This window comes from Chrysemys picta, chromosome 2 (genome assembly GCF_011386835.1).
Source record: "Chrysemys picta bellii isolate R12L10 chromosome 2, ASM1138683v2, whole genome shotgun sequence".
Classification (NCBI taxonomy): domain Eukaryota; kingdom Metazoa; phylum Chordata; order Testudines; family Emydidae; genus Chrysemys; species Chrysemys picta.
Genome location: NC_088792.1, coordinates 164,229,617 through 164,254,195, shown reverse-complemented (window position 1 = coordinate 164,254,195; position 24,579 = coordinate 164,229,617). Strand labels below are relative to the sequence as shown.

Sequence of the window (24,579 nt, the reverse complement as noted above, 5' to 3'; positions counted from 1 at the left end):
AGCAGAGACTCGCATGAGATTATTTACTCTCTGCTTGTGCTACAGACCAGCTCCAGGAATGGTCGTGGCAGAGACGTTGGGGTTAGGTTTCCGCGTGCCTCTGCCATGCTGAGGGCACTGACAAATGGAGGCTGGAATGCAGGGATGCCCTCCTGGGCCTCCCACAACTCCTCCCAGGAATCTCGCTCCTCTGCATGTGACCAGACTTCGCTTCTCACTCCTCACTCGGGCCAGGCCGATCCTGGAGCCTCCTGGGATTCATTCCTGGATCTGTTTCTCTTGGTGATTTTATTTATTGTTCTTGCCCTTTCTCTGGGGTGGGAGGGGATCCTGCTGAACCCGCGGCTCTGATTGCAGTGGCGACTGGAGTAAAATCAATACACTCTATTTATTTTCCCCCTTGACTGACAGCTCCTTGCCTGCAGCCTTCTTCTCTTACAGTCCTAATGTGTCTCCTGGCAGGTTTCCTTGCTTTGAGTGGTTTTTAAAGGAAGGAGCAGTTAGGCTGAAGGAAAAGCCGAATTTTTCCGTTCTCTCTTTCCCCCACCCCCAGTGGTGCTGGAGTGGGGCCCTGCCTGCACGTGCCGGGAAACTGCAGCAGATGGAGGCGGGTTTTCCCCAGTGCCTGACTCCACATTCTGGACAACAGCAGGGACTGCAGATGCATGTAATGCCACAGGGCTAATAGTTTAGGTGCAGGGTCACAGTAAGCCATGGTACACTTGGCTCTTCTGTAGATTCGTGGCTTGTGGCTGGGAGTTGATGCTACGTCTTTTGTGACATAGCTAGCGTAGACTTGGCTTTAGCAGGACGTACCAGTGGTTAGCAAATCTCTCTTTTCACCTGGGCACTTGCCATGCTGTCAGCATTAGACCAAGGGTAGTTACCTGCCTTCCCCAGCTGCTAAGCCCCGTGTTATCTAGGACCCAGAGCTTCCCAGGACTACAGTTCCTTTATACCCCAGTTGCTTGTTATTACAGCAACCCAATGGCTTTCAGTCCAGTCCAAGTGTGTGTTACTTTGTCTCTGAGTTTCCCTTCAGCCTTCTCTGTGTTATATTCAGAGGCGTGTGTTGGGGAGGGATGGCAAGGTCACTCGCCTGTGCCCACCCTGCTGGTTTTGTCACAGGTCACATGAGTTAGCCTTGCTGGAGCTGACAAAGTTTGAATGTTCATAACCAACGCAGCCGGCCCGGGGATGGTAAGGGCCCTTTGTCACATTGCGTCAGCAGGCTCAGCCAGAGCATCCAGAGAATTAAAGCTGGGACCAAAAATAAAAAAGGAAAACGTGAGATTCTCCTGGTCTGGTTTTGTTCTTGGAATTTTCATCAGCTCTAGAAGGGTGAAAAACTGGGAAATGGCATCAATGATTTCCCAGTTTTTGTTTTAAAATTTTGAAATTTTCATTGAAAATTTTTGACCAGTTCCACCAAGAATTATTTGTGGAACCCAAGTGTCAGGGCCAGGACAGGTTCTGGAGTGTAAGAACTGTACAGGAGAGCCTGGGAATGACAAGAATGTGGGGCTATTTTGCCAGACTTCAGTGAATAAGCAGGAGCAGCATAGCTAGTCACAGCAGCTGTGGGCTTTCTGTGCGGGAGGTTACTTTGCACAACCAGCATGTTCACGTTGACTCCTACTTCTTGAACCACAAGGAGTTCAATTGGCTGTAGCAGATCTGAGGTGAGGAAATAGAGAATCTGATTATAACTGCACATGGAAGAGCCAGTCACAGCTGAGCTCCCGGACTGCACAACACCTATCTCAGAGGGACCTTACTGAGATGTTTTAGGGATGGAGTGTTTTTTGTGCTAATCCTTACAAAGAAATTCTGCATGCATCCTGCAAAGGGGAGGGAAGGGATCTCTCTCTGCTTGTGTCCTGAGTAATATCTTGATGGAGGTTTGGGTCTTTTGCCATAGCAGGTTGCTCATTGCTCCTGTCTCTATGTTGCCTGTCCCCCAGCCAAGAGGGAGTGAGATGATGACCATTGATAGCCCAAGGGCGGCAGTATGGGGGCAGTCTTTGAGAGACATCCCCCAGCCCCCGTGAATCCTGTCACCTGTCCCACTTGGCCTTAATCTCCCAGTGATGGGAGGAGTGTCTGGATGCAGAGAGGAATGCTGTGTATAACGGGAGATTTGCTACACACGGGGTATGTCTGTATTTGGGCGGGGTGGTGTGATTCCCAGCGTGTAGACTTACCCATGGTAGCTCTGTTCAGGCTAGCTCAGGAACAATAGCAATGTCGCTAGGGCAGCACCGGAGCAGCTGGGTCTATGGGCCCGGGGGTCCCCGCGGGACTGTCCTGAGGCCGCTAGCCCAAGCTGCCGCCCATGGTGCTCCAGCTACATTGTTGTTTCTCAGCACTAGCCCCAGCAGAGCTAGCGCAAGTACGTCTACATAAGCTAGGACTTACCCCTCCCAGCTCAGAGGTAGATGTCGCTGCCTCCCCTCTGATCCTGCCTTTGGAGCTGAGTCGGCCCAGGCCCCTCACTCCTGCTCCTGGCTTAGCGATTCTCTGTCCCATTTAGGAGGCAACACTAGGTGCACAGGCGAGTTCTACTGACCCCGTCAGACCAGGGTTAGCTTTCTCTGCAGGCAGGGAGCGTGGATTGGGCAGGGCAGACGGCCAGGACAGGTGTTCAGTGTTACGCCAGGAGCGCTATAAAACCTGCTCCTTGCCAGTGGAATGGGGAGCGTGTCAAGAGCAGGGCTGTGGTTCCAAAGGTGCCTGGGTCTTGCACCAGGCCTGGTTCATCGCAGCTAAAGCCTGGGAGGTTGGGGGAGTCTTGTTTCACTGCTGTCTCCTGTGCTCTTGGAACAGGCTGCCCATTCTGGCAGTTCACCTGCACTGTCTGTGGTGAGGGTCTGATGGAGGCACCTGGTTTGTGACCTTCCCTACCATGCCCAGCACGGCGCGTTTGCCTGGCTCCTCGCCAGCCCACCTCCTGACTCCAGAGAGGAGCGCAGTGTAGTCTGTAACCTATCATAGCTATTGTCGTGGATTGGCTTAGGGAGATGAATAGACTCCAGTGCTCTGACACTCCAGCCTCCTCCTGAGGGTAGAAGGAGCATGAGATTCATAGTGTCAGCGTTGGGGTGCAGCCTGGGTAGCCAGGTGGAGGAAGAGCTTTGAAAGGTGTCCCTTGGTAAGAGACAAGGCAGCTGGATCCTACCGAAGCTGCTGGTGCTGCATAGAACTGCAAACAGGGTAAGATCACCAGACTGTCAGGGGTTTCTAGTGGGGCTTGGCCAGACCAATTCCTTTGGCAAGAGGTAAAGAACTGGGGACAAAGCAGAAGACAAAGTGTAGTTCGGGGAGGAGAAAAATGTTCCTTAAATCCTGCCCTTCCAAGTCGACCTCACGTCCCCTCTGCCGTCAATGCTCATCCAGAGAAGGGAATGGAGCAGCAGAACCCAGAACCTTTTGCTCACAAATCACAGCCCTCTCTACTAAGGACTGGCAGCTCCTCTGAGCAGAAACTGTGCCTTCTGCATCTGTCCTGTGGTGCGCCGAGGGCACTGCTGAGTGCTGTGAAACAAAGAGCAAGCTAGATGATCCCAGCTGAAGGGGTGTCAGGGGCCAGACCCTGGGTACGGCACGGCCTTCCCTGCTCACAGGGGTGTGATGAAGTGCTCCAATCACATGGCCATGGGAGCCACATAAGTACCACCAACAGAGAGCCAGAGGGGTGTGCCTGGGGATGGGTCGTCAACCCGCCCGCCAGCACAGGCTGAGTCTGACGTAAGCAGACCAGACATCCCACCCCCCAGAGGACATCTGGGCACAGCCACACTTCTTACAACATGGTGCTTGCAAGCGCTGAAGAAGTCACTACAGCTTTCCAGAGAATTTCCCAGGGAAGGGAATTTGGCAGGTCTGGGGCTGTGGGAATGTGAGGCCAGGTTTATCTCGGCTCTCAGGAAGCACCAAGGCAAAGCATCTTGTTTGCTGGAGAGACTGAGTTTCCTCCTTCCCCATTTGGGAGATGGGGTTTGACAGACTGAGCCTTGAAGACTATTGCAAAAGAATTGCAGGAACGATGAAAAACGTCTTGCACTCTCCCAGACTGGAGCCCTACCAACTTCTGGGGGCCTTTGCTCTTTCTGGAGCTGTCGCTGCCAAGACTAATTTCATTCTGAGTGAACAAACATTTTCATAGATCCTGTTTCATGTGAGCGGAAATCAGAAAGGACACTTTTATGTCTTCAGTGCTTACTGCTCTATCTGCATTAGCGATAGCAGAACTATGCTACAATCTGATACAGCCCCTTTGTAGTCAAGGCCAAATTCCTGGCTTCAGTCTAACCGGGCTGCATGTTGTCTTAGCAGAGGAATACTGCTCCTGGAGACCCAGATTCATGGTGGTGTCAGGGCTGAGCTCCTAGAGCCATTGGCTTGTCCCTCTCAAACTTGCTCTTTGTGCTCCAGGAAGTGAGACAAAAAACAAAAGGACAAAGTAGAAAGCAAAGCTGGATGCACAGCAGGGCGAGGGGCCCAGATGGGGATTCCGGGGCAGGGCGAGGCGCCCAGATGGGGACACCAAGGCAGGGCAAGGAGCCCATGGTGGAAGCTGGAGCAGGACAAAGGACCCGCCTGGCTGGGAAATGTGGCCCAGTGAAAACCACTAATGTGGACATGCTGCACTGGGAAAAGCAGGGTCTGCACGGAGGCAGCTCAGTCCCCTAACAGTCTGGTGCCGGCCTGCTGCAGCCCATCTGCACTGGGGTTGTGCCAGCCTAACCAAGTGGAGGTAGTTGCTGGTGCGAACGTCCTTACTTCAGGGAGAAAATTGGACTGAACTTTGGTTTCACCCACCCATAGGGTGTTGGGGGGCTCCTGATTCCCAGCTGCCCTCTGGAAGGGAGGCTCTGAGCATTGTGACTGGAGCCATCTCAGATAGCAGGCCCCCGGGAGGGGTCTGTGGGACTCTGGTCTCCTGCCATGGTGCAGTGTCTTGAGGCAGGGATGCTGGGGGAGAATCAACTCCATGCACACACTCGGGCTGTGAACCCACCCCACTCCCTCGGCTTCAGAGCCCGAGCTCCCACCCGAGCCCTAACTTCAGAGCGCTGTCAAGGCATTTATTTTAGAGCGCTAGCGTGAGTTCTGCTAGCCTGAGTCTATCAGCCAGGGCAGTGGCTTGCTCCCACTCACTCCAAAATGCAGGGTAGACATACCCTGTGCGGGGCTGGATGTCACATTGCCACCCCGTCTGGTTACGCTGTTGTGCTTGGTCTGTTAAGCGGCTGCTGCCCAGACCCTAAGTCTGGAGAAGGGCAGGTGAGGATTGTATTGGCGTGAGCCCTGGTGCAGCCTGTGAGTTGACACCCTGGGTTAGAATTTGTTGTTGTAAAAACAATATGGTTGAAATATGTTGAGGTCTGAGATTAAAAATATTTCCTATAATCTGGCCTCATTTCCCCCCCAGATGATTCTCAGCCTGAATAAAGCTTGAACTTTCAGGCATTCTGGGAAGAGGCTTTGAAGTGGGTGGTTGGAAACTTGTGCTCACAGTAGTAAACTTTCGTTACTCACCAGTAAGCGGCCTCAACCGCAGCGCTCACAGGAATGGCGTGTTTCATAATGGCATCTGGTATGAAATTAAATCCTAACCCAAACAGGACCACCACCACCACTCCTGTCCCCAATACTCCACTTCAGCACGGCACTGGGCAACAGGGCATAGATCACTCCATGATTGTCTGTCCTGTTCATTCCCTCTGGTGCACCTGGTGTGGGCCACTGTCAGCAAGCAGGAGACTGGGCTAGAGGGACCATTGGTCTGGCCATGTATGGCCATTCTGATATCCCCAATTTTGCTGTGAGAGGAGTTCCAGGGCCTTCGGTGACACTACTCAGATGCTTAAAGTTAAGCACACGCATAAGTATCTTGCTGTGTTGTGGCCAAAGCATGGAGTAGGTTTTATCACTGGAATGCCGCACAGAGCAGGTGGCTTGTAGGAAATTACCGGCAAACTAGAGAGGATGACTGGTCTTGGGGTCAGGGCTCTGGATTGGGCCTCCAGTGACCTGGCTTCAATTCTGGGCCTGCCACTGAGTTGCTGTGGGATGTCTCAGTGCCTCAGATCCTGGGAGAATGCTTACTAGCTGCTGCCTTGTTCACATAGTCTGTCAACTCTTTGGGGCAGTGACTGCTTCTTGCCTAGCACCGTGGGGTGCCAGCCTGGATTGGGGGCCACTCTAATATGAGCAATGAATAATAATAACGACATCCAGCTGGTCCCTGTGTGACTCTCACTGGCCCCATCAGGTCTTGCATTACTATTCTGGCATTCCAAACAGGACATGCTACAGGGGAGATTCCATTCTGGGACTGCATCTCATCGTCAAGCCCCACGCGCCTCTCCCTGGGGAAGTCGCACAGTTGATTGACAAGTCCTCTCAGCAGACACTACTTTTAAAAATTGTATTTGGATTTTCAGATCCACGTAAGTAACATCTGGAAGCAATGACGCTCAGGGTGTGTGTGTTTTGGGAGAGAGGCTGAGGCGAGGAGCCGTGTGCTCACTAGTGCTGGTGCAGGGGGACACATGATCTCGACTGGACTGGTCATGGAGACCTCGAGCAGGCCTGGAACAGTTCAGTCATGAGAAAGCAGCGTCCATGCTTGGGAACGGTTGTGGTCAGGTCGAGGTTGAGTTTCTAGTGTAGACAATCCTGGAGAGAAAGGAACACACTAAACTCCACTCTGTTCTTATATCGGACTCATCACCATAGTATCTGAGTGCCTTCCAGTTGTTCATTAAGCAATGTGCCTAACATCTGTCACGTGTTTGTGTGCAGGGGAGTGTCTTGCTTTGGAATTCATTTTAGATAGATGATAGATAGATACACACACACACACATTTGTGTTGCTCTATGTTTCTGCTGGAGAAGACAGGTCAGAGAAATGCACCTTGCACTGGGATTGGAAGCTGGTGAGGTTTGGGATGGCCCTTAGTTACTGGGGCGTTCATTCCACAGTCTTGGGCCAGCCCCCAAGAAAGCGCCGTCCGTGTCTCCTAAACAGGACTGGGGATGCTACACACACAGCAGTGACCCCCATGTCATATCATTGATTTTTCTATTTATGTGAGACAAGGTGGGTGACGTAATATATTTTATTGGACCGGCTTCTGTTGGTGGGAGAGACAAGCTTTCGAGCTTACACAGAGCTCTTCTTCAGGTCAGTGTAGGTGTATGGAAGCTCAAAAGCTTGTCTCTCAGAGGTTGGTCCAATAAAAGATATTACCTCACCCACCTTGTATCTCTAATATCCTGGGACCAACATGGCTACAACAACTCTGCAAACATCTCTATCTACGTGTCTCATCTGGCACTGGCCACTGTTGGCAGACAGGATACCAGGCTAGATAGATCATTGGTCTGACCCAGTGTGGCTAGTCTTACGTTCTTATATTGCAGCTCACATAGTGTCTCGGCAGCGATGTGATGTTGCATACAAGAGCTGGCATAATGGCCTGATCTTAAGTAGCCTTCACTGGCTTGTGTGTCGTCCTGAAGATGGCTGGCTTCTACTGCTGCAGCAGTACAAGCAAAGCGTCTTTTCTTGTACCTATCTCTCCTGGGACACAGCAGAAGCTTTGCTGTGTTCTGGGCACTAATCCCGACGACTCCCTGTAGCTCTGAGTTTGTTGCTGGGGATGGTGGCGGATGCAGTTTGCTCAGCTGTCAGACAGCGCTGAAGGCTGGCTCCGTTCGGGGCAGCCAGTGGGGAGGGACCGGTAATTACTGCACGTTCTGTCACTACTGGAAGTTAACAGCTCCTCACTGACTAAATCTCAGCTGATGTGAGAGTTCATGTGTGGAACAGTGTGTGTGTGCGCGCGCTGCTGATCTGGTTTAAAAACCGGTTTCATGCTCAGCTGAAAAGGAAATAAAACATTGAACCGGAATTCCATTCGCTAACATCCTTTCCGCCTTTCTCGGCGAGAAGGGCTAATGGCCAGCCTCGCAGGCTGAGTCACGCATGTCTGGGGGCAAGTGAAGTGAGTGCAGCTGGCAGTATGGAGCAGTGCTTGGAAGATGGTGGGGAGGGTCTGCAGAAACACCCTTTATGGTAACTTGCATTAATAATACTGGCGTGACCACTCCCACCCCTACCCCTCTTAGCCATAGTGCCATTGGGTAAGCGAGATTATCTGAACTGGACCAGACCTGCTGGTCTGCTATCATGTTGGTTTGGAGAGGGGTCTGGTCAGCTCTGGTGTGTCCAACCCACCTCAAAGACCATGAAGGAAGGGACTGCGAAATACAATCCTCCACTTCTTCCTCTACAGGCACTGTAGAAATACCTTAGATAGGGGAGCCAGAAGATGCACTTCAGACTGACCATCAAAGACAACAAAATAGCAAAACCCTCCCTCAGTCTGTGAGTGGCCAGAGGAGTGAAAATTGCTGGAGTTGTAGATTTAAAAACCAGAAGGGACCATTCTGATCATCTAGTCTGGCCTTCTGCGTAACACAGACCAGAGAACTTCACCCAAACCTATAGCTTCGAGAGGAGCTGGGGCGTCTTTTTCAGAGAGATATTGGGTTAAAGACTTCAGAGGATTGGTAGTGAGGGATGAAGAATAATTCTCTCTGCCCAAGAGTTTATCGCTGCACCAGAGATTTTTCCTCTCCAGTTTCTGAGGCAGCTCTTGTGCAGTAACGATGCCCGTCTGGCAGAATGTGGCACATGGGGCCTGTCATGTGTATTCCTGCACAGTGTGACATTATTTAACCAAAGAGTTTTGAGGCCATCACAGCCATGAATGGTCAAGTAAGTGAGGGGACATAATTGAGATTCAGGTAAGGGGGAGTGTGGAGTCGAAGAGCTTGGACTGGCTGTGTGTGTATATTGATACAGTCACACAAGCAACAGCAGAAGGACAGTCTTGTGGTTACTGCACTGACTGGGCATCAGTGCCCATGGTTCAGGTCCCAGTTCTGCTATTGATTTGGGCATGTCACTTGGCCTCTCTGCGCCTCAGTTCCACATCTGTAAAATGGGGATACTCCCTTTGTCTGGCTTGTCTAATGAGATGGGAGGGACAGTCTGTTAGCAAGGCTGTGTCCACACTGCCCCACAGGTCAGACTACATGGATGTGAATAGCAGAGAGCACCAAAGCGCTGCTCCGTAACTTCCCCATGGGGATGCTGCGGGCCTGAACTAACAGGTTCCTAGTTTGCACTAGTGCAGACTACACTAGGAGCCTTTTGGTTGGGCCCACAGTGTCCACACGGGGACCTTACAGCATAGCACTTTGGTGCGCACGGCTGTTCAGGTCTCCACAGTCCGAGCTGCGGGGCGGTGTATACAAGCCCTGTGTGTCTGTGCAGCGCCCAGCACAGCGGAGCCCGGATCTTAGCTGGGGCTGTCGGCACTTCTGCAATGCAAATAACACACAATAACAGAAACAATAAGATGTCCGTTCTGTAGTGCCGTGCCACTGTTAAAGTGCTTGCAGCTCCCACGAGTCAGCTGGATTTGGGGGTGCTCTGTGCACCTCTGGAAACCAGCCCATCGTGACTGGCAAAGAGGGGTTCACAAATGTAGCTGTTAACGGGTCAGCGCTGGCCTGATCATGATGGGGTTCTGCTGTAGCAACAGCGGGGTTGTAACGTGCAGCGAGCCCTGCAGGGCCCTCTATACAGAGAGGGGCTTGTGCGCATTTCCATGTGAATTCAAGCCACTCCGCTGCATGGCACCGCCTGCCCATTTTGGGTTTGATTCCTAAATGAGAGCTGACACCAGGCTGCCCTGGAAATCCTCGGTGGGCAACCTGCCGCCTTCTCCCGGAGAAATGCTGGGCAGGGCCTAGGGTGACCAGATGTCCTGATTTTATAGGGACAGTCCCGATTTTTGGAGCTTTTTCCTACCTAGGCACCTATTACCCCCCACCCCCTGTCCCAATTTTCACACTTGCTGTCTGGTCACCCTAGCAGGGCCATTGTCCCTCACTGCAGAGAGCTGCCTCCATTTGGCTTGCTGTGATGTGGCAGAGAGATGGGAGCATTTCTCACTGGGTCTTGAGCCTTCTGCTGGTCTCTGCTCTCTTCCTGCCAAGTGACCTGCCATGATCCTGCCCTGGTAGCTCAGTGCCACTGCTGTTTTCTGTCCCACTGCACTAATACAGGGACACAGCCCTTCCCAGACCGGACTGGCAAAACTCAGGCATCTGTGCTGAGTCGCTGGTGGGAGGGGAGGGGAGCAGGAGCTCTCCCCAGACACTTTGCAAATGTAGATTGTGCTTGGTCAGTGGTGGGGCAGTATTGCCAACCCCAAATGTTCAAAAATCGTGAATCGGGCTCGCCCAAAATAATGAGGTTTTGTAAAAATAATAGATTTGGGGTTCTTTGTTGTTGCCTTCTGCTTTTAGAGCCTTTAGGGTGCACTGGGGACACAGTTTGAAGCTTTCTCCACAGCCATGAGGGCTAGAAACTAACTTTTTCTTTAAGAATGAAGGCTGAAATCATTACAGATCCACTTGACTCCAGGAGCTGGGGCTTTAAGGAAAACAATAATTATCACGAGACTCATGACAAAATCATGAGAGTTGGCAGCACTGATGGGGTGTCTGCAAGTTAGTGCAATTTGCCCAGATGCAGAGCTCGGGCTGGAACAGCCCCCTCCAGCCAGTTCATTCATGCTCTCTTTGCAGGCGAGATGCAGGCAGCCCAGCTCCTGGGTTGGGAAGGGCTGCACATGCTGTAGTGCTATAAATAGCCCTTTGTGCTGAGCTCTCTCAGGGGTTGGTACCTGCCTGCATGAGATGGCTGAAAACCGAGGCAGTGTGAGCAAGCACTTCCTGGGGACTGGAGTCAATTTCAGCTCCTCCAGCCCCAATCTCCCTGACTCCATCTGGCATTAGGTTGTCAAGACCATCTCAAGCTGAGTTTGGTTTAATGCTGGGGGAGCTGGAGGGCTGGGGCTCCGAGGGAAGGAAGCTGTTTGTGTTGGCAGCGCTATTAGACCCTGGAGCCAAGATTCAATCAGTCCTGATGACTGACTTTATTTAAACCCTTCTCCTCCTCTTCTTGCCTGTTGCTGGGAGTGAAGGTGTTTATTGGGATGGGATCAGTGTGTGCCAGGACAGGGCTCCTCAATGACGATTCGCACAATGGTCTCCACTGCCACAGCATTTCTTTTTAATAAAACCACAATACAAGTGGCCCTGCCTTAAATACTCAATGCTAACCCAGCAGCATCAGTCAGCAGCATCAGACAGCTTGGGATGAATCAAGCCATTAGGCTAAGGATTCCTAATTGCCTTCACAATGCTCATGCAAAAAGCAGTGGTGTTGGCCAGACCCCACTGTTTTCAGAACGTGTCCTTAGTCCCCAGGCAGCTGACAACCAGCAAATACATCCGACATTAAATGATCTACTCTGAGATGTCCCAGGAAATTGCGAGAATCCAGGTCACCAGCAGAGAGAGGGGAGAGAGGGAATGTTGCTTTTATGCCATTTTTTTTCACATATATCCATTGAGGCTATAACCTAGGAGCATCTGATTTGTTAGGCTGGATGGTATTTGAACGTGACAGTACTACAAGTTCTATGTGTTGCTATCAGAATAAATGACCAGAATGTCTTTGCTGTGAACAGCAGAGTCTGCTGAACTGAAATTGTTGTCCCGGGTCAGCCACCTTTTTGTTCCTCATATCTCCCTGTTTTCGGCTCCCAGTTCTGAACATTGGAGACATCGCTGTACACGGGTGAGGGATTTTACAGTGTCTTAGCCAAGCCCTGGATTTATGGTTTGTCTGAGCAGGTTACATGTCACCCCCAATCATGGATCACTGTCCCATAAACATTAGTTACAATGAACAATGAAGAGGTCAGAGCTGTTGGGAACAGGACACTTCCCAGGCATGGGGGTTCCATTACACTTTGATGCCTGGAGCAGAACAAACCCCCATGAACTGATGGGCAGTGTTCTTTCCAAGGGTGTTAGCAACAAGGATGTCAACTACCAATGACATAACTAAGTCAGTTTGCAAACAGGACATTTCCAAAGAGTCCCTGCATATTCAGTATCTCTAGGATTATACAGGTTTCCTGGACCCTTCATCCTGCATAGACATCTGCAGTGCTTCGTATGGAGTTAAAATTCTGCACTGCTAAAGAAACTGGGATTCATAATGAAGGAGATTGCAGCTCAATTTGTGTCTCAGAGCGTAGAGTGGACTAAAAACTGTTACTGTATTTTACAGACCCGTTGAAAATTGATCTGGGTCAATTTCTTTAGCTCCTTAAATATCCTGAATCCAGAAAACAAATGGAATGAAAATGTAACTGAGGTTTCCAGCTCCATTACTCTCATGTATGGTAATAGTATCACACAGCAGGGCCCTTGGCAAGTGGGCTGGATATTTCTGGCACACAAGTGGATAAATACCATTATTCCCGCTGCCAATGCAGTGGCTAGGAGCATGGGGGTAATAGACAGATTCCGCTGCCTTTTCAGTATTATCATCACCATCTCCTTCCTCCCTTTGTGTCTGGAATGGTCCACAAAGCTGCTTTCCAGAACTCAACATGTACTGTGCAGTGGCAGGGGGGCTCCACAGGGCAGACTCCCATAGGGAGATGTTGGGGAGGGGGGTGGGGGGGGCTTCCTCCCTGCTAGAACCAAAGGCTGCCACCATGTCTGCTTCTGCAGATACATTTAAGATGCAAAAGGAAAGGGGCACAAGACAATTAACCAACTATTCAAGCCTGTTTCTCTGCAGCCCTAAAGTAAACCCCAAACGATGGAAGCATGTTAGTAATTTTTGGCCACATGTGCTTTCCCCCAAAAACAGAAGAGGCAGAGCCAAATGGCACTGAAGGGATACTTTAATGTACAACACATTTTCATCATTTTCTCCCATGTAAACTAAATTCCTCTGCATGGTCGCGGAGAAGGAACATTAATTTTTTATTCAGGTTGCCATTAGCTCAGGAAATCAGGGAGCCCAAAGAGGAAAATCTTTTCCATTTAAGTCATATTGGATGAGCTCTCCTTCTCTTACAGGAAGGTGTGTGCACCTTCATTAGAGCAATGTGGTTCGCCCTCCTACACCTCAGGTCCCCATTAGACAGACCTATTTCCAAGGAGGCTTCGTTGCTCAACTGCAGAAATTCACTGTGTTTGGAAACTTGTTTCACAGACACCCCAGGGCCAGGAGCAACTAAAAAAATGCATTTGAAAAGCTGAGTCGACCTTTTAATTGGCCCTTTCAGGAATTTCTCTTTGTGCTTGTACAGTAAGGAAATAGCTTTGTTTATTCAACTAACATCTTGCCAGCAAACTGTATGCAGTGCCAACTAAACACATCTGTCTTTCAAATAAAAAGCATGCAGCATGGTTTTAAGAAATAGCCTGGTTTGGTCTTTGGATTGAAACAGGGACTTAAAAATCCCCACTAGCTCCTCACCCAGACCTTCCCTTCTTGGTGGTTGGGTAGGATGCAAGAATAGCAGTGGCAGTTGATGGGAAAGACATGGGGTCTAAAGGAGCAGAATGGATATCTGCACTGCCAGTTCATTTGGCTTTCTGGTGTCCATACATAGCTACTGACACAGCAGGGAGGTAACTGCTGCAGCATCTCTACAGGTACAGGTTAAGCCAGGGGCTAGTTGTTCTTTCTTATTTGTATTGCATGGCACCTAGGAGCTGCAGTCCATAACCTCCGTTCCTGCTCCTGAGAGGTTACAATCTAAGGAGAAGACAGGAGACAATAGGCAGATAGGGACAGTCAGGTGGGGGAGCACAAGGAAACAGTGAGACGTTATTGCTCAGCAGCGCTCTCAGCACACCTGGCCCAGATGTGCAGTGTGCTGGCACTGTCTCAGTTCGCTTTGGAAGGCCCAGGAGCATTGCAGTGTTTCATGTATGCAAATGGTGCTCAGGAGTTGTTTTCTCTCTCTTGTTTTTCAGCTTTCAAGATGAAAATAAAAGAAGTGAAAAAGGAGAACGGGGACAAAAAGATTGTTCCAAAGAAGAAGAAGCCGCTGAAGTTGGGAACAATCAAGAGAAAAGACCTCAAGAAGCTAGTACTGTATCTAAAGAATGGAGCAGACTGTCCTTGCCACCAGCTGGACAACCTCAGCAACCACTTCCTGATCATGGGCCGCAAAGTGAAGACCCAGTACCTGCTGATGGCCATTCACAAGTGGGATAAGAAAAACAAAGAGTTCAAAAAGTTCATGAAGAAAATGAAAACTCTGGAGTGTCCAACATTTCAGTCGCTCTTCAAATGATCAGGTGGCTAGAGGGACTCCTGCTGGCCCAGAACTTGCACAGCCCTAGGACTCGGCGTTCAAATGTTGCTCCTTCTGTAGTAGTGGATGTTGTACCTGAGTCAGTTTTGTTTCTTTGTATTTTTTTTTTGAGCTTCCTTTAAAGCTCCACCCCCAGTATCAGTATTTCCCTGTAAGCGAATGTTTGAAAGTGCAACACATTCATACAGAACAGTCACTGAGGTCACAAACAATTTACACCTGCAATGTCAGAAGTAACCTGTTGCTGTAATGATATGCAAATCTATTTAAATAAGGAACTTGTCAGATAAAAAGAGCGAAGGCGGGGGGTGATACTAGATAATCCTATTGAATTGGTCTAAAGTGAAATAATTCTAGGTAAATTGATTTTTCTTTAGCTCAGGGGTGTTTATTCCCTACATGGGATGTTTTCCGCAATTCTTACTGCAGGCCAATTTCGTGAAATACTATCTGTGGGGAAAGGCCTTTTAAAGCTAATGGGGTGGTGGAATTAGGACATGAATTCTGCAGAAAACCCCACCTTGTAATCTTAGACCAGTATTTGCAGTGTCATCTTTGATGCAAAGCTAATTTTAGATGAAGAACTTTATCATTAGTTGCTTTTTAAATTCTGCAGACTTGAATACCATAGATAGGTGAGGACATGGGGGAAGCAGGTGACAAACCTGGAGCCATCAGGAGGTGGAACATTAAGGAAAACACAGGCTCAGTCGGGACTATAAGACGTAGAGTTTATATCTGTAGCGGTTATTTTAAAACAACATACACTTAAGCTGTCTGCAAAGCACTGTGGGACATGGGGGAAAGCCTACCAAGTCCACACAAGGATTATTTCCATTTGCAGAGTAGCAGGGACAGAAAAGAGATTAGTTTTGCATCAGAGAAGGGGAGATGCTAAAGGGTTTTAATGATATGGGAATTTTCATGCTGGTCCCTCTGGTTTTATTGGCCTTCTCTTATCACTGCCTCAGTCATAGGAATGTACCTTCTGCCTCTTGATGGGCAAAAGCTGATTGTTTTAAACAAAATTCAGATATTTCAGCAGGAAACATCAGCTCAAATAGAAACTCAATTCATGTAGATTTGAACTCACACTCGCCCCCCCGGCACTTCTCAGAATTAGACTGATTTCTACAAAGTGGATCTTGAGCCAAAAGGTCCAAGTTCAGAGACAATTGGGGCCACAGAACTGAGCAGTACGTTGCTTTTTTCAGTGTTTTAGTATATTGCATGAAACAAAATATCTGATCCTTTAAAATTTTTAGCAGTGTCAATTAGTTTCCTACACAAATCCTGTAAGGAAGCCAGTTTAGAAGGATAATGCGTTCTTTGCATTTCTTTCTCCCTCTGTAACTATTATGTACAGGATGTTAATTACCTGGTAAAAGTCAGGTCAGTTATACAGTAAGGACCAGCTCTAGCAGACATTTGTGCCATTTTGCAGGACCAGGGCCTAAAGAAGTATCTGATTCCAGAACATGGTTGGTTGGCACGAGATAGGGGTTCTGAAGTCAGTCAGGCTGTATGTCCTGGTTACTGGGACGGTATTGCTCTGGGACAGGAGGACTGAGAAAAGCTATCAGCTATCAAAGTTACATGGTGGAAAAGCAATTTGTTACTGTAGTTACCTATTTAAAGCCTAGCATAACTGTGTGCTTCTAGGTACTGAATCAGTTAGTTTACCAGCTCTCTGATCTTGTATTCTAGTCCTTTGAAAAGAGGATGAGCTAGATCCTTTTATCAGATTTGTGTGTTATAGTTCAGTCAAGGTTTTTTGGACATTTTTATGTAGCTGGGTAGCAATTTTACTTTCCCCTTTGCAACACTGCTTGGTGAACTGTCAGCGATTCTGAGACTGTATGGATCTAGCTTTTAGATTTGATTGGTCGTCAATCGGACTTTTTAGTTCTGTTTTATGCATGTGCAGTTTTTGATAAAATTAACAGCACCCAAGAAAATGAGTCCGATGTAACATCACGTTCTTTGTGAGCAGTTAAAGTATCTTTACATTTTGTCTTAATGTAACTGTTTAGAGCGTTAATTTAGGGAAGTGTGGCAGATTGGGGGGGAGGGGGCTTGTTTTTTGTTTGTAAATAGCGATTTTGAGAGCGGAAGTGAAATGTAAAAGGTTAGTAAGAATTGGAACTGAAAAGAGCTACCTTTTAAGGACTGTAAAAATGAACGCAAGGTTTTCGTGTTGTTCCTGAAGGTGGCCTGATTTTTTCTGCTTCTACAAATGTTATTACACCTTTCAAAAAACAAAAAAAGATATTGCAGCCACTCGTGTGAAGGCTAACGCAGCTCCACATTCTGGAACAGAAATAGAACCTGAAAGCACGTCCAAAACATTTCAGTATTGTTGGAACAATAACAGGCTTTTATCTAGTCTTGTCAAACTAAGCCACAGATGGTGAGAGAGTTTTTGTGTGTTACAGGAATTTAGCTACAATCATTGCTATAACGCCAGTTTGCTAGATAACATTATGGTGTTTTCGTGTAATCATAAAAATAAACCTGCCAGGGAAATCAAGGGTTCACTGAGAGACATGACCTGAAAATGTTAGAATTGGCACCAAAGGAAAATCCTCAGTAATGCATTGATGATTTCATGAGAAAATAGTGTGTGGTTTTTGTAATGTACTTCATTGCAGTTCTAATAGGTACTTCTTGAATTCCTTCTCAGAGCAGCAGACATATGGTATGTCCTCGATTTTTAAATGATTCCTACACTGACGGGGCAAATGCATTTGAATTTTCAGATGAAGATGCCTTTCTAGAAAAGGTCCAGTAAGTTTCATGCTCTTGAAAGTCAGAACCCAGTTCTTGTCTCCTTTTCAGGAATCACCATCTAATAGCTGTTGATATATTTAGTTCCACATGCATTAACTGAATAGCTATTTTAGCTATATACATTAAGCAATTGATGTATCCTAATGGACTGGCAGTACCTATCTTTCATGCAGTAAGGGTGAAGCAGCCCGGTGCAGGGAATCTGCACAAGGCGGTATGCACCACTTACAACATCACGTTAGCCCACATCACAGATGCTCCAGGCCTGACTCAAAGTCCATTGAAGTCTCCCAGCGTCTCCTCCGATGTCACTGGGTTTTGGCTCAGGCCCTCTCTGAGAAGCTTGACTCTTCTTAGAACTAGTATCGGCTTCTACTTTCTCCTGAGATGTGTATAAAAGCTTAGGATACTGTGAAAATGTTTGACATTCCTTTTTTTTTTTACTTCAGCGTTTTATTCATGTTACATTATTTTACCAGCTGTTTTGATGTTACGACTTATGTTTAATAGCAAGTCCAGTATCTGTTCTTTATTCTTGCATATGTTTTCCCTGTTTTTCCATCCATGTATCAATATTCACTTAACTAAAATTGCTGAATTAATCAATTACAATGTGATTTCCCCTCCTCCCCATTTTTTATAAAGAGATGTTGTTTTCTAACCCTAGTCTGGTGCCTTTCAAATGGTCGCTGAAGTAGGATGGATTAAATCAGGCGCTTGGGAATAATCTGCAACAGAACCCATTGTGTATTTACACATTCTGCAAAACTTCCAGAAATGCTTAGAGAGTGTGTGTGTTTGTGTGTGTGTGAGTGAGAGAGAGTGTGATATAGTTAGGTCCTGATACTGCATTCCTCACACACCCAAAACACCCACTGAATCTGCTATTTGGAACTCTTATGGTGCAAAAGTAATGTATGGTCAAGCCTATGGGAAGATCCTTGTTAATTCCTGATGATTACCTGTTCTGCTTATTCCCTCCTGGGCACCTGGCATTGGCCACTGTCGGCAGATAGGCTACTGGGTTAGATGGACCTTTGGTCTGACCCAGTATGGCCGTTCTTACATTCTTAAAGGAAACCTTCACACAGGCTTCTCCCACGTGCACACTTCTGGATGAGCTTCTTTCACATTTACTCCCCAGTTGGCGCCGCAGCATGCTGTGCCGCTGTATGCTTCCCAGTGCTGCCCAGCCTCCAGCTCCCTTCACCTTTCAGGTGCGTTTTCTCACCACAGTTAAACCCAGCCGCCATCACGTGGTCAGCTGTGCCCTGGGCACTCACTGCTGAAAGATGAAGGAGCCAGAGTACCATGGGGACACAGGGTGGGGAGAAATCAGGCTTGTCAAGGGAGTCCTGTGGGTCACTGATTGCTTAGCAGGTGCATCCAGCACCAACTGGTTAATAGGGCGACCTGTGAGGAGCATTCCAGCTAGTTGAATGGAATAACTGAGGCTGGGGTATCACATGGGAAACACCTCAAGAAGCTCTGTCCGGAATGGAGCTGGCCAAAACTTTGAGGATGAAAAGATATTTCACTGAAAAAATGGCCTTTCCTAATATGTGTGTTTGAGAGACAGAGAAATTATTGACATTGGCGACATTTTTCTTTTTTTTTGGCAAAAATGTCATGGCTTTTCAAAATAAAATCCCCTCCCCCCAACTTTTATCAAAAACACTATTATAATACTTCCATTTACCAAGAACCAGGGTTTGGACAAAATCATTCAATCGATACAATTATGTTTTTGAAAAAGTTTTGAAAAAGAAAATGGAAAAAACCTCACAACAAACAGCGATACTGAAAATGGGTATGTTTGAACCTTTCAACATGAAAACAGCTTTGCAATTTTGAAATTTTTTGCAAACATAGATTCCCTTTTTCCAACCATCTCTAGTCCAGACCGTTACCATCCCCTCTCTAAGCGCCTGTGGATAGAGCACTGGACTGGGATTCCAGAGACCCGGGCTCTAGTCTCAGATTCGCCACTGGCCTGTGGAGTGACCTTGGGAACGTCACTTCCCTTCTCTGTGCCTCAGTTTCTCCATATGTGACATGGGGATAATGATACTGTCCTCCTTTGGAAGCACGCTGAGATCTGTTGATGAAATGCACTACGTAAGAGCTGGATATTATTGCCATTAAAGCTCTGGCACATCAGACACATCACATAGTTCCACTCACACCAGGGCTGCTCATCTATACTAAAGAGCAGAGTCAAACTGCCCCTCTACGTGGCAGGGGGTCTCAGAAGTGCCCCATAAAGCACATTTTAAAGCCTATTAAACGTATGCCAGGAAGCAGATGTCCAAGCATGCAGCCCAGCAAGCAGAAGTTCACTTACCCCTGCTTTGCTGCTGCTGATAGACCAGGGTCCCTGTTACTTGGGATCCAGTCAGAGGTGGCACTGACAGCAACACAGCTTTGCAGCTATTCCCATGCTCACTCAGCCAATGCTCCCGGCTGCCCTAGCCAGGTGTGTAGACTGCTCAGTGGAATACATCTAGATGAATTGTCCCAGTCAATGAGCTGGATTGGAATACCACGGAGTAAAATATCCATTCCTAGGAGCTGCAGCGAGGTGCCCGGGAGCCCTTGCAGGTTTGCTCCTAACCATGGTTACATGGGACGGGATTTTCCTAGTTGTATTCCTTGTATCAATTGAAATCCCGTTTCTGGCTGCACTGTCTCCTTTTATGTTTAATAAGCTCTCTCTGAATATTCTGGAGGCATAGATTCTGCTGGTCTGCAAGAGCGATGTGCTCTGGCTCTGCCCCACAACGTGGCATCAGGCCTGAAAAGAACAGAGTGGCGGGAGTGCTAGAGTGTGCATTCCTCACTGCTGCGCCATTTGGCTGCCTTCACTGGGTCCTGCCGGACCGTTTCTCCCTGTAGTCTCAGCGCTGTCCTTGCACTCACTTCACTTGTATGCTCAGTGCAATGGAATTTACTCCTGGGAACAGTGTTTTCCCCAGGAATTGAAATGGGGGGGGTATTCGAATTTATGGGGGGGGGAATCAGGGCCGATAAGGGATGAGACCGTGAGGGTGAAGGGGGGCTGTATGGCACCATAGTAAAAACTGAAAAATGTTTCATGACCATTTTATTAGATTTAACTCATGTTTTAAAATCTTCACACAAATTAAAGTTGGCTACTCAAGCCTTCTATGAAGCATTACATCTACATTCTTCTCGGTTTCTTCTTGTAATTTTGCACAACTCTGTTAATGAACTTCTTGAATGCAATGCATTCATCTTTGGTGGCTTCTCATGTGTCCGGTACTTCCATTCCTTCAATTGATATGCTCATTAGTTCATTCACATGATCAGGCAGAAGGCGACTTCTTTCAGAACACAAAATTCTATTCAATGATGAAAAAGAACGCTCAACTGTAGCTGTTGTGACTGGGAGTAGCAAGAGATGAATTCCTACTTCTTTCATCCCAGGAAACATAGCATAAAGATCGGGTTGAGCCACTAGTGATGATAAAAAAGAAGTTGAAGTCAAATCTTCATTCAGTTGTCGTATGATATTCCACTCTGTGTTCAAATTCTCTATTCTGTCCTGAACACATGGCAGCCCCATTGCTGGTAGTGCCGCACTCCACTCAACTGTCGGTGTTTTATAGGATAGGGATCTGTAAAAGCTACATAGAGGTTGAGTAGAATCTAGAAGTTGCTGTTGTAGATTTTTAAAAATCAAGTCTGTGTACTTTTTTTCAGTTGTCTTAACAAACACTTCTTGTCCTCTTCACTTAATGATTCAATATAAATGCCTTCATTAGTCAACTTCTGGACTGAGGTCTTTGCTTCTTCCAGTACTTTTTCAATGGATAGCTCTCTGATTGATCCAAATGTAGCCTCTATTGCTGGACAAAGATCTACTACTGTTGTAGCAGATGCCTGGATGGCATTGTTTAATGACCCAAGTGGTTTCAACAGTAGACTTACAAGACAGAGAATGGCAGTAGTTTTCTCTGAAAGTAGTAGCAAAAGTAATCCACCAGCCTCACTACTTAGATCTATCCCATCTTGGTAGATACTTTCCAAAGCCAGTAATAACGGCTGGAGTAATTTTAAGACAACAGCCAAGGATTGCTCATGAGAAGGCCAGCGGGTTTTCCCAGGTTGGACTAATTTGAACTTCAGTCCCAGTGTATCTTCTATATTTTCCAAGATATTCAGTCTTTTTGGACTCTTGCTGAAAAAAGGATATAATGAAGACATTAAATTTATAGCTTTTTAAATGTCTTTTGAGGAGTCTGCATCAAGTACTAGCGCTAATTGGAGTAGATGGCCTCTGCAGTGTGTATAGGAGAGACTAGGGTTACGCTTTTCTCTGAGCAAAGCTTGTACTCCACCATGTCTTCCAAAGAAGTTTGCAGCTCCGTCAAATACACAAGCAGTCATCTGTTTGGGCTCCAGTTGACAAGCTTTTAACTCTTCTAAGATGTAGGTTGTCACAGATGCAGCTGATGTGTCTTCTATAACTTGAACATCTAGAAATGAATCTACTGGCCTACCACTGACATCAAGATAACGTACACAATGATTTAATACTTGATGCCCATTTGCATCGGTGCATTCATCAGCCATGTATGCAAATTTTTTGAACGTGGTGAGAGAGTTTTTTACTTTATCAACTGTTGAGTCTTTCACTGTTGCACCGCATGCTTCTAGCCAGTCAGTTGAGTTTCTTGCAGAAAGATAGTGAGCATTTGCTGGTCTTGTTAAGAACCAGTGTCCAACTTCAGGATGAACAAGTGACAATGCACTTAACATTGGCCTCCAGTTTGTAGTGTGTGGTATCTCTTGCTTAAATAGAAAGTGTAATGCCACAGTCATGTTTGTTCGCATGAACTGTGTTGTGTCTCCAGCATTCTTAACAGCCTCATTAACACTCACCGGTGTTGTCCTTGGTCAGTGGAGACTCAGAGTTCAGAGTTGCTTTCACGTGAGTTCACCTTCCAAATAGGGGGCAAGAAGGCACCTTGCTCGTTCCTCCAGCTGCTCACTGTTCGCTCTGGCCACTGTTGTTCATTGTGCCACTGTTCACTCCATCGCTTTGTTGCCAATGGCCCTGCGCCATCACCTTCTACTGCCACCTGCCACTGTGACCTCTGCGAGTTAGTCTATTGAGGTTCCACCCAGCTCTCAGTGATTTCAGCTGATCTCTCAGTGGGGGAATCTCGCTGCTAGATTGGGCCGTCTCTTCCACAGAAACACTGTCCCACAGCAGGTCTAAGCACTTAGACCTGGTCATAAGTGATTTCAGCTGTAGTGGTCACTTAACAAAACAAAAGACTATCTATAGAGCCTAATCAGCTGTCTTTAAACAGTGGAGACCATCAAGCAAAACACCTGTCCCACCCTCTCTCTTGATGACCTCAACAAGCACAGGCTAAGTACAGTTCTACTCATACAATAAGAACAACAACATTTCATTATGCCAGCATTCAAGTGATTTGTAACCCAACCCCAGCCAAAATCTATCACTTGGGCAACACAGCTCTGTTTGCTGGATACTTAGGTAGATTAGGTGTGAATGTAAATACAATCTGGTCCTGAAGTCTGTCCCCCCAGCCCCAGCTCATCACTAGCTATCAGGGAGAGCTCATTTAGACTTTGCATACAAATCATCATTTGAAATTATTAGGTTGGCCAACATCACCGAAATGAATGCACTGACATTGTCATAAAAAACAACAGCTGTATAAGGAAGCTAGTCTATGTTCAGACTTTTCAAATCTATTATACTTTTTCAGATACATGTATTTTATCATACACTATATATGCTTTTAAAGTGTGTATTAATGTTTCAATTTCAATTCAAATTTCCAAACAATCACTAAACTGGCAACACTGCATGTAACTAGTTCACAAAACTGGGGGATGGGGTGTTGGGGAAATTCAGGGGAGGTGTAGGGAAATCCCTGCCTGGGAAGTTGTGGCCATTCAAACATTCCTGTTATGTGGTAGCCTCTCTCTGGGGCACCTCGCAGCGTGGGGACATCACTGACTCCTGAGGCTAAAATTATGGGTTGTGAGAGGGAAATCGTCAAAACTTTTCAGCCACCAACCTGCTGAGGACAGAGTCCAGTGGCCCCCAACTAATGGGACAGGTTCCATCAGCACTGGATTTACAGGGCCTACAAAAATGCATTGGGCTCCCTCAGCTAGTCCTACAGAAGCAGTTACATGAAACAAAAAAGCCAAACGAGCAAACATCGCAGCCCAAATTGGGCCAGTGTAGGAAGTGACGTGCTTTAAAACAAAACAGCAAAGCATCCCTCCGCTTGAATGTCACCTCTGCATTCCACCCCCCAGAGATGCAATCAAAACAGTATTTATCCACATGGGAAAATGACAGAGCTGTGGAGAAACCTGCCCTCCCCTTCTCAGCTGCACCGAATGGATCACAACTACTGAGAGTAAGAGAAGAGTGATTGTGCCTGTCCTTTCCCACGTTCCCACCCCAGCCAGCAGGGCTCACTGACTCACCTGCAGCAGAGAGGGGGGTTATGGGAAATTTCTGGCTTGCATTCTGTACCAAGGTAAGTTCCATGCTGACTGGCAGGCTGGCTGCACCAATTCTACCGAGAATATTCACACCCAGCTTGCCCAGTGGCGTGGCTCGGCTTGTGTGGCTGCTGAGGGCTTGGAAGCTGGGCTGAACTGGGAAAGCTTGAGGTGGTTTTCTTCAGAGTTTCACCTGGAACAGGAATGTGGACTAGGAAGCCTGGTGACAGGACTTTGCTTTCATGGTTCCTTTGCTAGCAGCTGGGTTGGTTCCCTGCAGAAGGAAAAGAATTAAGACAGAAAAATACTTCAATCCACTGACAGGAGAACAACTGGGGACAGGTGGCTGCTGGCCCTCTAGAGGAGTCTGTAATGATTAATTATGCCCAGTATGGACAGGCATGGGCTGCAGCGTGAAGGCCAAGGGGAGATGGGTTCCAGAGCCAGCTCCAGGATGAGTCCAAACCTCGCTCCCCTGTCACAGCTGTGCACTCACTCACATCAAGAGCTGTTTGCTTAAAAGGAAAGTAGGGAAAGCCCCAGCTATTTCCAGCCTGCAGCCCCAGCACATCAGGTTGATGTGGTTCCCATTAGGGTGCCCTCCCTGCTGACAGACATGAGGCGGTCATTACTGCTGGGTTGCTGTGAGAAAGGTTCTCCCTTGCTGTCCGGGGCATGACATTACTTGTCACGTCCGACAAGCTAAGCAGGGATGAGCCTGGGGAGTCCATGGGTGGGAGAGCTGCAGGGAGAACCAGGTTGCTTCAGGGGATGGTATTGGTGGTGCTCCTCTCTGAGTTAATCAGGCTAGTGCAGTGCTCCAGCATGACAGCATGAAGGAGAGCAGGAGCGAACGTCCCTTGGACCTTCTGAGCAGTGGCTGTTAACTCCTTTCCAAATCAGATAACTACCTCCAGCATCACACCCTAAATCCACGGACAGTTGCAGCTGGCTTTGGGGTTCTGTTGGGCCTTTTGCTCTCAAGTGG

The 24,579-nt window shown here is 47.6% G+C and overlaps 1 protein-coding gene across 1 annotated transcript in view; it reads left to right on the top strand.

The window, feature by feature from the left end:
* Positions 1-17,733, top strand: part of SFRP1 (secreted frizzled related protein 1) — a 44,600-nt gene extending 26,867 nt beyond the window's left edge. Inside the window, exon 3 of the mRNA XM_005286458.4 lies at positions 13,939-17,733. Within this exon, the coding sequence (XP_005286515.1) occupies positions 13,939-14,261 (323 nt within the window). The 3' untranslated portion in view covers positions 14,262-17,733. The remainder of the gene's footprint in view (positions 1-13,938) is intronic.
* The last annotated feature ends 6,846 nt before the right edge of the window (positions 17,734-24,579 follow it).